We start from the raw sequence: 15994 nt of genomic DNA, 5'->3' as shown, positions 1-15994 counted from the left end.
AGTTAAAGTGCGGAGAGTCAACAGGAAGTTCCCTTTACCTAACAGAGTTTGTGGAGCTCAGTTGTAGTACTTAGAGAGCTCCAGGTTGGGATAATTCTCCATTTTGCTGGTGCATCGGGTTTTCCACAAGCGAATAGGGGGCTGAAAAACTGTTTTCACACTATGAAAATTAGCCTAAGGCTACATTCACGCATTCAATATTTGGCCAGTATTTCACCTCAGTATTTTTAAGTTAAAACAAGGAGTTGAACAGTCAGAGGAAAAGTACAGGGTGGGCATTTATATGGATACACCTGGGTGGGCAATTTATAAAGTTGGATCAAAAATGGCTGATTTCAAAATGGCCACCATGGTCACCACTCATCTTGAAAAGTTTTCCTCCTGCCATATACTAATGTGCCACAAACAGGAAGTTGATATCACCAACCATTCCCATTTTATTTAGGTGTATATACATAGCCCACCCAGGTCTATCCATATAAATGGCTCACCCTGTATAATAGAAACACATCATCACTTCTGTATTTATCACCCACTCCTGGTTTTGGCTAAAAAATACTGAGGTAAAAAACTCACAAAATACTCAATGTGTAAATGTGGCCTAAGAGTCCTAGAAGTAGAAGCTCCAATTACTTCTGTAATTTACCAAATCATGTCTTAGCATCATGTCAACTCTCTTTATTGGAAAAACCCACCTATTAACGCACCTATTTATATATTTTCTTGAGATGAGCGAACCCAAACTATAAAGTTCAGGGTTCATACCTATCACCTAATGTCTGGTGCTGAACTCCAAACATGGAATTCTCCTGCAAGTCCATTTTACATTTCGGGAGTTCGGAGAAGAGAGAGAGATGGAGAAAGAGATTCCAGATCCAAAGTTAGTTGGTCTTCACTGATTTCTATGGGGCTCAGATTCAGGTTCATGTTCAGGTACAGTTCTGAAGCGGAACCGAACTTATGAGTAAGGTTCGGTCGAACCCGATGAACCCGAACTTTCATGGGCCCTCTCATCCCTAATCATTACTAGTTTAGGTACAGATGACTGTTTTTTCCCCATCCGTGATAATTGGTCTGACTATGCTAATCACACTATGATCAGAGTAAGATCAGAGTGACACAATTTTCTTGGAGGTGGTGAGAAAAAAAAGTTTCTCCAACTTCTCCATTTTGTCATTCCGTTAAAATTGGACTTCACTTTCATGTCATCCCAGTCCTGTCCGATTTTTTTCACTGACCCATAGACATGAATGCATGGGCGAGTACTATCAGCTTCTTGGAGGCACATTTTTGCATGCTGTGACTTTTCGCTTTAGCCCTCTTGGTCAGAAGAAAAAATCAGAACATGTGCACACCCACATAGAATAACATGGGGACTAGTACTATCCATCAAAACCATGGATAACACTCATGAGATTTATATGGTCATCTTTACGAGGAGCCTTTAGAATCACAATAAGGTTAGCATAAACAAGGTGGGCCATTTATATTGGTACACATAAATAAAATGGGAATGGTTGGTGATATCGACTTCCTGTTTGAGGCACATTAGTATATGTGAGGGGGGAAACTTTTCGAGATGGGTGGTGACCATGGTGGCCATTTTGAAGTCCACCACTTTGGATCCAATTTTATTTTTTTCAATGGGTAGAGGGTCATGTGACACATCAAACTTATTGAGAATTTGACAAGAAAAGCAATGGTGTGCTTGGTTTTAATGTAACTTTATTCTTTCATGAGTTATTTACAAGTTTATGACCACTTATAAAATGTGTTTAAAGTGCTACCCACTGTGCTGGATTGTCAATGCAACCCTCTTCTACCACTCTTGACACATTGATGAACATCGTTTTTCTTGTGAAATTCTCAATAAGTTTGATGTGTCACATGACCTTCTTCCCATTGGAAAAAATAAAGTTGGATCCAAAATGGCGGACTTCAAAATGGCCATGTGGAGGAGGCATGGAAGAAGGCTGTGTGGTCAGATGAGACCAAAATAAAAATTGTTGGTACCAACTTGTACCAACGTGTTTGAAGGATGAGTGCAACCTCAAGAACACAGTCCCAATTGTGAATCATGGTGGGGGAAACATCATACTTTTGGGGGGCTTTTCTGCAAGGGGTACATGATAACTGCACCGCATTGAAGGGAGGATGGATGGGGTCATGTATCACACGATTTTGGCCAATAACATCATTCTCTCAGTAATAGCATCGAAGATGGGTCGTGGCTAGGTTTAACAACGTGCAATAACCCAAAACACACAGCCAGGGCATCTAACCAGTGGCTCCGTAAGAAGCATTTCAAGGTCTTAGAGTGTCCTAGCCAGTCTCCAGGCCTGGAGCTGAAACTCAATGTTGCCCAGTGACAACCCAGGAACTTGAAAGATCTGGAGAAGATCTGTATGGAGGAGCGGGCCAAAATCCCTGCTGCAGTGTGTACAAACTTGGTCAAGAACTACAGGAAATATCTAACCTCTGTAATTGTAAATAAAGGTTTCTGTACCAAATATTAAGGTTTTTTTCTACTGTATCAAACACGTATTTCGTGCAATAAAATGCAAATTAATTATTATGATTTTCTGGATTTTTTTTTAAGATTATATCACTCACAGTTGAAGTGTACCGAAGATAAAAATTACAGACCTCTCCATTCTTTGTACGTGGGAAAACTTGCAAACTTAGCAATGTATCGAATACTTATTTTTCCCATTATATGAAAGCATTAATCCCCTTCAAAATACTGTCCATTAGATGATATGCACTTGTCCCAACGGATTTTCCACTGTTCAAAATACTTTTTGTATTCTTCTGAACTAATGCTGTTACTGTAAGTGCCAGCTATTTTTTCATAACCTCTTCTACGTCATGAAAACACTTTCACTTTAGGTTTTTCTTCATTCTAGGGAACAAGAAGAAGTCGCATGGGGCTAGGTTGGGCGAGTAAGGGGGGTGAGAAACTGATGTCATGCTATTTTTCATAAAAAAAACTGGTTAACTTTCAACACTCTGTGGGCAAGTGTGTAGTCATGATGAAGCAGCCAGTCCCCCGATCGCCACAATTTAAGTTGTTTTTGTTTCACTGCCTCACACAATCGCTTCAACACTTGCAAATAGTAATGTTGGTTCACTGTGGTGCCCTGAGGAACAAATTCAACCTGAACGACTCCTTTGATGTAAAAAAAACAAACCATCATAGACTTTAAACTTGAGTTCACTTTCTATGATTTTTCTCTGGGCGATGAAGCTGTCTTCCACTGGCTTTAGTGCTGTTTTCTTTCAGGATCATAGGTGTGACACAAAGATTCATCTTCTGTGGTGACTTTTGCCAAAAATCAGGGTGAGGTTGTGCCTGTTCTTTCATTCCTGACACACTTTTAGACGCTTCTCCCTCTGCTCATCGGAAAGTAGTCATGGAACATACTTTGCCATGCATCTCATGCTCAAATCCTCACTTAGGATTCTTTGGCATAAACTCCAGGAAATTCCAGTTATTTCCTCCAATTCGTTGATTGTTTTGCAATGATTGATCATGACGAAATCGGGCACTTTTTGGACATTTTCATCTGTTCTGGACTTTGAGGGGTGACCTGAACGGGGTTCAATTTTAAGTTACATTTGACCATTTCTGAAGCAGGCAAACCACTTGTCATTTCTTGAGAAAACACTAAAAAAACAGGCAAAGATGCTTACCTGTCTAGGCCTCAAATCAAATGCACTATCATGGTGCAGCGGGCCCGAGTAAAGATGGTAACTACACAGGTGCGGTTGTAACTAGGGTTTTTTTTTTTTTAGGATCGGGTCGGGTTTCACGAAACTCGACTTTCTCAAAAGTCGGGTCGAGTGAAATCGGCCGATCCTATAGAAAAGTCGGGGTCGGCCGAAACACGAAACCCAATGCAGTGCAATGGGATACTAATGGTTCCCAGGGTCTGAAGGAGAGAAAACTCTCCTTCAGGCCCTGGGATCCATATTAATGTGGAAAATAAAGAATAAAAATAAAAAATAGGGATATACTCACCCTCGGAAGCGCCCTGGTTCTAACCGGCAGCCTGCGTTCCTAAAAATGAGCGGTCACGCGACCAATCACAAGCCGCGACGTCATCGAAGGTCGTTCCCTTGCTCATTTTTAGGAACGCAGGCTGCCAGTTAGAACCAGGGCGTGTCCGAGGGTGAGTATATCAATATTTTTTATTTTTATTCTTTATTTTACACTTAAATATGGATTCCGATACCGATTCCCGATATCGCAAACATATCGGAACTTGGTATCGGAATTCCGATACCAGATCAGAAGATCGCCGACCTCATGGCCGACCCCACACAGGGGTCGGGTCGGGTTTCATGAAACCCGACTTTGCCAAAAGTCGGCGACTTCTGAAAATGGCCGACCCATTTTGCTCAACCCTAGTTGTAACAAATGAGACAGCCAGCCTACACCAGTGCAAACAGCTTTGTTATTTATGGCCTCTGTTCACACAGGACGCAGTACGGCGATTATAAATAGGCTGTGATCCAGATACTTTCCATTCTCACTGTGAACACTGCTGCATGCAAATTATCTGGTTGCACTGGTGTGCCAAACGGCCAATCCCTGATTTTAGTCTGGCTGTCTCATTTGATATTACCGCACCTTTGTAGTCGCCATCTTTACTCGGGCCCGTTGAACCATGATAGTGCATTTGATTTGAGGCCGAGACAGGTAAGCATCTTTACCTGTTTTTTTGGTGTTTTCTCTAGAATAGTAGAGGTTTTTGTCCTCTTTTTTCCTCCTTTTGTGGTTTTCACTCGTCATTTCTTGCATGGCTTAGAGTTTCCTTCCCTTAAGAAACTATTTCTGCAGCTTTTTTCTTTAACAGGAAACAATATTTAATGTTGGCGCATTGTTCCTTAAAATCTGCCATCGCAAAAACGCTGAGAGCGTTGGGAGGGGCTTAAGAAAACAATTACTCTGTCTGCTGCAATGGTTTCTCATGAATGCTACTTTATCTAAAAAACTCTCCCTGCTCAGTTGGCAATGTTCCCCCCATGCTGTGGCTCTTTTCCATGTGCCCACTGCGTGGCGTGCCCCAACATGGACCACATCGGTGTGTTCTCCGACTCTAGTGGTGGGAAAACCTTCAATATTAAAAAAGTAATAAAATGTACCACACAGTATGTGATCTATTATGCCACATGCCCTTGTGGCTTAATCTATGTGGGACTCACATCCCGTCAACTTAAGATTCGCATACACGAACATGTCAGAGGGATTGAGGCAGCAGCAAACTGTTCCACCGATATCTCTGAATTAAAGACACTCCTGAGACATTTCAGGGAATTCCATGGGAGTAACCGTAGGCTCATTAGGTTTAGGGGTATTAATTCCCTAGATGTTGGAATACGGGTGGTAAGCTCTCCACTAAGTTGGCACGTCTTGAGTCTAGATGGATTTGGACACTTCGGACTACCCATCCCCTTGGTCTCAACGAAAACCTAAGTTTTGCCCCATTCTTGTGATCCTCTGACTGCGAATTTCTCATGTGACGGTGGACTCATGTCCGACTTCTTTTAACCATTCTTTTATATTTTTAGATTGTACTACTCTTTATATTCCTTTTGGCCACGGCTATGGAATTTCTCCCTACTCTGCAGCGCAAGATTAAAGATACAAAACAACTTTATGTACTACCTTCTTCTTGGACATTTTCATGCGCGCTATATGTGAAAAAAAATGATTTTATAGTGCGCTATTTTGCATTACTGTTGTTTTTGTATATATTGCATGCTGTAATTCTCCTATATTTATTAATAATTATATTTAAATGCATGCCTTTAATCACATATGGAATTTCTGTATATACAACAGTGCTTTATCATTGCATATATGTCCCTACGTTTTGTCCTATTATTATTTCTATTCGTTTTTTATTAAGTTTGTTTAACTTCAATGCCTGCAATGTACTATTTATTATATATATTTTTCTATCTTGGAGTCTCTGCTATGCTGGGATTCGCCAATTTACATCTTCATGGCAGGATCTGTTTTTTTGCCCACAGCAGCTTCGGAAGTACTTCGGCGCATGCGCCTACCTGCTATTCCTTTGGGGGCGGCGTTCTTGTGCTTGTTGCGAGCGGATCACGTGGGGCCCCACGTGTGTTGGCTCGCACAGCCTGAACGCCGCATTTCTCTCTGTTGTGCGGGTAGTTGCTAGGTAGCGCCGGGATACTTCCGGGGCACGTCCAAGGTTTATTTCCTGTGTGTGGCCTTTTTATACTCCCTGTTTTGTGTGTCTCATTATGCGCCCCCTGACGAAGGTGTTCCGAAAGGCGCATTGGGGCGGGCACTGGGATCGTGTACCTGCCAGCACTTGCCTGCATTTGGGGTGATGTACTCTTTATATACGTACCGTCTCTCTGTTATACACATCTGTTATGTTTTCTTACGTTATTAGAAATTGGTTTGGCACTGTCCAACGCAGGATGTGATATTATTTTTGTATTTATTTCCATCTGTACACCCTTGTGGGTACATCTCATGCCCCTTTTAGTTTTTGCTATAATAGTTTTTTGTTATTTGTGTTATTTTTTATAACTCATATACCTATAGTATGGCGGGTCCATCTCTCAGTGCCTTTTTATTTAATGTTGGGTGATTCTGTTGTCACCACTGTCTCTTTGCCCTACACTAATAAAGCAATTTTATCTTTGACAAAAGGTTATCGTTTGGATTTATTCCTCCCCCTTGTCTATATGTTGTTTTGATAACCAGTCACATTTTGAATCCATGGCAAATATTTATTCTGGGTATTAATTATCTTTATGTCTTATCATTTATCCACATTTCTCCCAGATGTTGTACTTTATATATTTTTTGCCTTTGGTTACCCCTATTCTTTCTCAACTGAGCAGGGAGAGTGTCTAGTAAACGTACCTGGCGGTAGAGGGCATCACTGTCAACCCACTTGCCTACAGAAAATAACTGTAGGTCTTTTTGTTTACCGCCCTCGTTTACATACAGCATACACACATACACAGTGGGTACGGAAAGTATTCAGACCCCTTTAAATTTTTCACTCTTTGTTTCATTGCAGCCATTTGGTAAATTAAAAAAAGTTCATTTATTTCTCATTAATGTGCACTCTGCACCCCATCTTGACTGTTAAAAATCAAAAATGTAGAAATTTTTGCAAGTTTAGTAAAAACGAAAAACTGAAATATCACATGGTCATAAGTATTCAGACCCTTTGCTCAGACACTCACATTTAAGTCACATGCTAGCAATTTCCTTATGATCCTCCTTGAGATGGTTCTACTCCTTCTTTGGAGTCCAGCTGTGTTTAATTAAACTGATTGGACTTAATTTGGAAAGGCACACACCTGTCTATATAAGACCTCACAGCTCACAGTGCATGTCAGACCAAATGAGAATCATGGGGTTAAAGGAACTGGACATGGAGCTCAAAGACAGAATTGTGGCAAGGCACAGATCTGGCCAAGGCTACAAAATAATTTCTGCAGTACTCAAGGTTCATACTAGAACAGTGGCCTCCATAACCCTTAAATGGAAGAAGTTTGGGACCGCCAGAAGTCTTCCTAGACCTGGCTGTCCAGCCAAACTGAGAAATTGTGGGAGAAGAACGTTGGTGAGGTAAAGAAGAACCCCAAGATCACTGTGGCTGAGCTCCAGATATGCAGTAGGGATAAGGGAGAAAGTTCCATAAAGTCAATTATCACTGCAGCCCTCCACAAGTTGGGCGTTTATGGCAGAGTGGCCCAATGGAAGCCTCTCCTCAGTGCAAGGCCACATAGAGTTTGCTAAAAAACACATGAAGGACTCCCAGACTATGAGAAATAAGATTCTTTGGTCTGTTAAGATGAAGATAGACCTTTTTGGTTATAATTCTGTGTGGTATGCATGGAGAAAACCAGGCACTGCTCATCACCTGCCCAATACAATCCCAACAATGAAACATGGTTGAGGCAGCATCATGCTGTGGGGATGTTTTTCAGCTGCAGGGACATGACGACTGGTTGCCATTGAAGAAAACAAGAATGCGGTCAAGTACAGAGATATCCTGGATGAAAACCTCTTCCAGAGTGCTCTGGACCTCAGACTTGGCCGAAGGTTCACCTTCCAACAAGACAATGACCCTAAGCACACAGCTAAAATAACAAAGGAGTGGCTTCAGAACAACTCTGTGACCATTCTTGACTGGACCAGCCAGAGCCCTGACCTAAACTCAATTGAGCATCTCTGGAGAGACCTGAAAATGGCTGTCCACCAACGTTCACCATTCAACCTGACGGAACTGGAGAGGATCTGCAAGGAAGAATGGCAGAGGATCCCCAAATCCAGGTGTGACAAACTTGTTGCATCATTCCCAAGAAGACTCATGGCTGTACTAGCTCAAAAGTATGCTTCTAATCAATATTGAGCAAAGGTTCTGAATACTTATGACCATGTGATAGTTCAGTTTTTCTTTTTTAATAAATTTAAAAAAAAATTTACATTTCTGTTTTGTTTTCAGTCAAGATGGGGTGCAGAGTGTACATTAATGAGAAAAAAATGAACTTTTTTGAATTTACTAAATGGCTGCAATGAAACAAAGAGTGACACACTCTAAGTGTGTGTGTGTGTGTGCATATATAAATATATATAAATATATACATATAGAGAGAGAGAGAGAAAAAAAAGAAAAAAAAAGAGAAAAAAAAGCCAACCAGCACTCCCAATGTGAACACATGCAAGCTGCAAGCTGTATCATATAGATATAAAAGAACACAGCAGCACATGTACATGAATCTAGGCCATGTGAAAACACAGACAAATGTTCGATATGAATCATACCTCTCAAAAATATTTTCTCATAAAAAAAATTTCAAAAATTTTTTTTTCATAAAACTTACAGTTATAGATAAAATGAAGATTCTTAGCGCATAAATTGGCCAATTCATGTGTGCCCATCAACCACGGCAAGGTGATCTCCCTCTGATGGGTCCTACTCTACCGTACATGCCACTCTTTTATATATATATATATATATATATATATATATATACACAGCTCTGGCAAAAATTGAGAGACCACCACATCAACACCCTGTCATGGATAGTCCAATCTCCGGACCTGAACCCCATTGCAAACCTCTGTAATGTAATCAAGAGGATGGTGGATAGTCACAAGGCATCAAAGAATGAAGAACTGCTTACATTTTTGTGCCAGGTGCAGTGTGAAAGACTGGTGGAAAGCATGCCAAGACGCATGAAAGCTGTGATTAAAAATCATGGTTTTTCGACAAAATATTGATTTCTGAACTCTTCCTGAGTTAAAACATTAGTATTGTTGTTTCTAAATGTTTATGAACTTGTTTTCTTTGCATTATTTGAGGTATGAAAGCATTGAGTTTTTTTGTAATTTTGACCATTTCTCCTTTTCAGAAAAAAAATACTAAATTTATTGCTTGGAAATTCGGAGACATATTGTTAGTAGTTTATAGTAACATAGTAACATAGTTAGCAAGGCCGAAAAAAGACATTTGTCCATCCAGTTCTGCCTATATTACGTCCTTCTAAAGAACCTAATTACTGTAACATACAATATTGTTCTGCTCCAGGAAGACATCCAGGCCTCTCTTGAACCCCTCGACTGAGTTCGCTATCCCCACCTCCTAAGGCAAGGAATTCCAGATTCTCACCACCCTAACAGTAAAGAATCCTCTTCTATGTTGGTGGAAAAACCTTCTCCAGATGCAGAGAATGCCTCCTTTTGACCGTCACCTTCCTTGGTATAAGCATATCCTCGGAGAGATATTTCTATTGTCCTCTTATATACTTATACATGGTTATTAGATCGCCCCTCAGTCGTCTTTTTTCTAGACTAAATAATCCTAATTTTGCTAATTTCTCTGGGTATTGTAGTTCTCCCATCCCCTTTATTAATTTTGTTGCCCTCCTTTGTACTCGCTCTAGTTCCATTATATCCTTCCTGAGCACTGGTGCCCAAAACTGTACACAGTACTCCATGTGCGGTCTAACCAGGGATTTGTACAGAGGCAAAATAATGCTCTCATCATGTGTATCCAGACCTCTTTTAATGCACCCCATGATCCTGTTTGCCTTGGCAGCTGCTGCCTGGCACTGGCTGCTCCAGGTAAGTTTATCATTAACTAGGATCCCCAAGTCCTTCTCCCTGTCAGATTTACCCAGTGGTTTCCCGTTCAGTGTGTAATGGTGATATTGATTCCTTCTTCCCATGTGTATAACCTTACATTTATCATTGCTAAACCGCATATGCCACCTTTTGGCCCAAGTTTCCAACTTATCCAGATCCATCTGTAGCAGAATACTATCTTCTAATAATCTTTAATAATAATAATCTTTATTTTTATATAGCGCTAACATATTCCTCAGCGCTTTACATTTTGCACACATTATCATCACTGTCCCGATGGGGCTCACAATCTAAATTCCCTATCAGTATGTCTTTAGAATGTGGGAGGAAACCGGAGTACCCGGAGGAAACCCACACAAACACGGAGAGAACATACAAACTCTTTGCAGATGTTGTCCTTGGTGGGGTTTGGACCCAGGACTCCAGCGCTGCAAGGCTGCAGTGCTAATCACTGCGCCGCCCTGCCGCATCTTCTCTTATATTGACTGCTTTACATAGTTTTGTATCATCTGCAAATATTGATATTTTACTGTGTAAACCTTCTACCCGATCATTAATAAATATGTTGAAGAGAACAGGTCCCAACACCGACCCCTGCGATACACCACTGGTCACAGCGACTCAGTTAGAGAGCATACCATAGAATAAATGAAAAATTTACATTTTACTCAAAAAATACCTATAAAGAGAAAAATCAGACAAACTGAACATTTTGCAGTGGTCTATTAATTTTATATATGCATACACGATATATATGCATAAATTTCCATAGGACTAGTTATCTCACACATTGACTACTATATGAAAGAACTAATTTATTAACAATATATACATTTATTATAATGTATTATAACTTACTTGTCATTGTAATAGGTCCCATCAATGTGTATTTGATTTTCAAGTGTAAAATTGAATACAAAATTTTTGACATCTTCATCCTCAAACCTTTTCACTCTGCTTGCATACTCCTCTTCTTGTAAGTAGCGGATTGTGTCGGGAAACCAGACCGTGAGACCATAGTAGCTGCACGAGACAGAAATCAGACATATTGAGCACACATTGAACACACACAATTAGAGAAGTTAAAAAGGCTTCAGTGACAATAAAAAAAAGAAAAATTACCTTAAGGACATTGTAAACCAAACCACTGCAAGAAATACTGTGTTCTTCCTGTACTGGCCAGCAAAGCAGTACAGCATGCTCTCCCATACCTACAACAGAGAGACAAACTACTGAATATTGGCCAAGTGCTGCTCCACTGCCAGTATTACAACTGCCATTTTGCAAGTTAAAAGTTAAATATATATATATATATATATATATATATATATATATATATATATACATATACTAGCTGAAGAGCCCGGCGTTGCCTGGGCATAGTAAATATCTGTGGTTAGTTATAGCACCTCACTTCTCTTATTTTCCCATCACGCCTCTCATTTTCCCAATCACATCGTTCATTTTCCCCCTCATATCTCTCTCATTTTCTCCCTTACACCTCTCATTTTCTCCCTCACTCCTCTTATTCCCCCCTAACACTTGTCATTTCGACCTCACATCTGTCATTTTCCGATCACTCCACTATTTTCCCTCACTCCTCTTTCGACGCCACATCTGTCATTTTCCGATCACTCCACTATTTTCCCTCACTCCTCTCATTCTGCATTCACACCTTTTCATTTTCACCTCAGTATATACATGTTTGTCATCTCCCTTATATATAGTATACACCTGTATGTCATCTCCTGTATATAGTATATACCTGTATGTCATCTTCTCCTATATATAGTATATACCTGTATGTCATCTCCTTCTATATATAGTATATAACTGTATGTCATCTCCTCCTGTATATAGTATATACCTGTGTGTCATCTCCCCTGTATATAGTATATATCTGTGTGTCATCTCCTCCTGTATATAGTATATACCTGTATGTCATCTTCTATATATAGCATATACCTGTATGTCATCTCCTCCTGTATATAGTATATACCTGTAGGTCATCTGCTCCTGTATATAGTATATACCTGTGTGTCATCTCCTCCTGTATATAGTATATACCTGTATGTCATCTCTATATAGTATATACCTGTGTGTCATCTCTCCTGTATATAGTATATATCTGTGTGTCATCTCCTCCTGTATATAGTATATACCTGTGTGTCATCTCCTCCTGTATTAGACCTCGTTCACACATTATTTGCTCAGTATTTTTACCTCAGTATTTGTAAGCTAAATTGGCAGCCTGATAAATCCCCAGCCAACAGGAAGCCCTCCCCCTGACAGTATATATTAGCTCACACATACACATAATAGACAGGTCATGTGACTGACAGCTGCCGTATTTCCTATATGGTACATTTGTTGCTCTTGTAGTTTGTCTGCTTATTAATCTAATTTTTATTTTTGAAGGATAATACCAGACTTGTGTGTGTTTTAGGGCGAGTTTCGTTTGTCAAGTTGTGTGTGTTGAGTTGCGTGTGGCGACATGCTTGTAGCGACTTTTGTGAGATGAGTTTTGTGTGGCAACATGAATGTAGCAACGTTTTGTGTGTCGAGTTGCATGTGACAGGTTAGTGTAGCAAGTTGTGTGCAGCAAGTTTTGCGCATGGCGAGTTTTGCGCATGGCGAGTTTTATGTGTGGTGCCTTTTGAGTATGTGCAAGTTGTGTGTGAGGCAACTTTTGCATGTGCTGCAACTTTTGTACATTTGGCAATTTTTCCGCGTGTGCAAGTTTTGCGTGTGGCGAGTTTTCCATGAGGTAAGTTTTGCACTTGTGGCGAGTTTTGCGTGAGCCTAGTTTTTGCATGTGGCGAGTTTTGCGCGTGGCGAGTTTTGAGCGGCGACTTTTGTGTTTCGACTTTTATGTGCCGAGGTTGGTGTATGTGTGGTGAAATGTGTGCTGAGGGTTGTATATGTGTTCAAGCACGTGGTAGTGTGTGGCGCATTTTGTGTGTGTTCATATCCCCGTGTGTGGTGAGTATCCCATGTCGGGGCCCCACCTTAGCAACTGTACGGTATATACTCTTTGGTGCCATCGCTCTCATTCTTTAAGTCCCTCTTGTTCACATCTGGCAGCTGTCAATTTGCCTCCAACACTTTTCCTTTCACTTTTCCCCATTATGTAGATAGGGGCAAAATTATTTGGTGAATTGGAAAGCGTGGGGTTAAAATTTCACCTCACAACATAGCCTATGATGCTCTCAGGGTCCAGACGTGTGACTGTGCAAAATTTTGTGGCTGTAGCTGCGACGCCTCCAACACTTTTCTTTCACTTTTTTCCCCATTATGTAGATAGGGGCAAAATTGTTTGGTGAATTGGAAAGCACGGGGTTAAAATTTCACTTCACAACGTAGCCTATGACGCTCTCAGGGTCCAGACGTGTGACTGTGCAAAATTTTGTTGCTGTAGCTGCGACGCTTCCAACACTTTTCCTTTCACTTTTTTCCCCATTATGTAGATAGGGGCAAAATTGTTTGGTGAATTGGAACGCGCGGGGTTAAAATTTCGCCTCACAATATAGCCTATGACGCTCTCGGGGTCCAGACGTGTGACTGTGCAAAATTTTGTGGCTGTAGCTGCGACGGTGCAGATGCCAATCCCGGACATACACACACACACACATACACACACACACATACACACATTCAGCTTTATATAGTAGATATACAGTATATATATATATATATATATATATATATATATATATATATATATATATATATATATATTAGTTCTCCTTGATTTACATCATCAGACATATGATTTCTTGCAGTATCTATGTATATTCTGTATTTAAGTAAAGATATAAAGATCTGGCAAAGGTTATCATAACTCACCCCCAAAATACGATTTAAACAACAGGAAACATACTCATTTGGGGGACTTAGCCCCTATGAAAATAATACCCTTTGTATCTAATTTGACTCATCATTGTGCAAAAAAAACAATCTTTCTTCCAACATGCTAATTGGGGTGCTCAATGCTCCCTTGATGTGGCTGAGCAGTTTTAGTGCACTATACCACCCCCTGGATTTGGATATACCCACCTCCCTCACTGCTGATGGACAGTGCCAGCTTTTCCAGAACAAGCACCATCTTAGGAGGAATCTGAGGCTTGCACTCAGTCTCTGTCAAATTCTTAGAATGGAGCATGTGTGCACACCGCTCTCTCCTCTCTGCTGCAGCTGTTCCATACACTGTGTGCCATGCCACTGCAGCGGGGAAGAGAGAGTTATGACAGCACCCCAATCTAGAAACACGGACAGTCAGTCAGCACAGGCATCAGCTTCCTCCTGAAGCTATCAATCACCAGAGACAGGCACAATCTTTGGACTATCCACCACAAGAGAGGGAATCGGGGATATTCAAATTCTGGAGGTGGAATAGTGCAATAAAACTGCTCAGAGACTCCAAGGATGTACAAATTACCCTAATTAACATAATGTAATGGAATAAGGAACATTATTTTGCACAAGGGACAGATTTATACAGTAAAGGTATGATTTGAATAGGGGCTAAGTCCGAAGTATGACTATATGTTTATTTTAAATTGTGTTTTGGGGGTGACAGACTCTCGTTAAGACTGAACAAGCCATTGACCAATTTTATTATTATTATTATTATTATTATTATTAATAATAATTTATATAGCACCATTGATTCCATGGTGCTGTACATGAGAAGGGGTTACATACAAATTACAAATATCACTTACAGTAAACAAACTAACAATGACAGACTGATACTGAGGGAAGAGGACCCTGCGCTTGTGGGCTTACATTCTATAGGATGGTGGGGAAGGAGACAATCGGTTGAGGGTTGCAGGAGCTCCAATGTTGGTGAGGCGGCAGCTCCGGTAGTAGTGAGGAGGCAGCAGGGTCAGTGCAGGCCGGAAGCTTTCCTGAAGAGGTGGGTTTTCAGGTTCAATCTGAAGGATCCGAATGTGGTTCATAGTCAGACGTGTTGGGGCAAAGAATTCCAGAGGATGGGAGATATTCGGGAGAAGTCTTGGAGGCGGTTGGGTGAGGAGCGAATAAGTGTGGAGGAGAGAAGGTCTTGGGAGGACCGGAAATTACATGAGGGAAGATATTGGGAGATTAGCTCAGAGATATATGGAGGAGACAGGTTATGGATGGCTTTGTAGGTCAGCATTAGTAATTTGAACTTGATACGCTGAGGGAATAAGAGCCAGTGAAGAGATTTGCAGAGCGTAGAAGCGGAGGAGTAGCGAGGAGAGAGATGAATTAGTTGGGCAGCAGAGTTAAGGACACTTTTTTGTGCCATAATATCACAGATCTGTGATATCATGATTACCTTTGCTAGATCTTTATGTATTTATGTATTTTGTTCACATCTGTTCAACATTTTTGTAAACTTGGAGCTTCTCTTGTACAAATTATACCAATTTTCTCAGCAAAAATTTGTCTAAGTTATAATTACTATAAATATAAATTCCTAACCTGTTACAGTCTCATAATGTACACTACAAAATAACCTGAATTTATTAAGTAGCACGTTTTATAACCTACCTGCTTGACAACCGTCATCACCCTGACAAACCAGCGCTGAAACCAAGTCCCAGTGGAACTTTGAATTTCAATAAACTCATCATCTTGTTTTGGTGTCTTAATATGTGAAACCTGGAAGACAAAACAGAAGTAAGCTTGAATTGTCCAATCTAGCAATTTGCAACCAGATGGAAATCAATTAGTATTAATACAGATCTTATGGACCTTTCGCCAAATTTTACATGTTGAACTGGACACACTATCTAATAGTAGCTGCAAGGAAGAATAACTCTTTTTTTAATTACGCTTTTTCATTACAGAGAT

At 40.4% G+C, this 15994-nt stretch overlaps 1 protein-coding gene across 3 annotated transcripts in view; it reads right to left on the bottom strand.

The window, feature by feature from the left end:
* The window catches only part of SV2B (synaptic vesicle glycoprotein 2B), a 322088-nt gene that overhangs the window by 16917 nt on the left and 289177 nt on the right, over window positions 1-15994 (bottom strand). For all 3 annotated transcript variants that reach the window (XM_069766259.1, XM_069766260.1, XM_069766258.1), the window contains exons 7-9: window positions 15692-15802; window positions 11276-11364; window positions 11012-11176 (exon numbers count right to left, since the gene is read on the bottom strand). In XM_069766259.1, coding sequence (XP_069622360.1) covers window positions 11012-11176; window positions 11276-11364; window positions 15692-15802 — 365 coding nt within the window. The remainder of the gene's footprint in view (window positions 1-11011; window positions 11177-11275; window positions 11365-15691; window positions 15803-15994) is intronic.

The sequence above is a fragment of the Ranitomeya imitator genome, chromosome 4 (genome assembly GCF_032444005.1).
Source record: "Ranitomeya imitator isolate aRanImi1 chromosome 4, aRanImi1.pri, whole genome shotgun sequence".
NCBI classification, from domain to species: Eukaryota; Metazoa; Chordata; class Amphibia; order Anura; family Dendrobatidae; genus Ranitomeya; species Ranitomeya imitator.
Note: the sequence above shows the minus strand (reverse complement) of the source record. Positions and strands in the feature narration are given on the sequence as shown.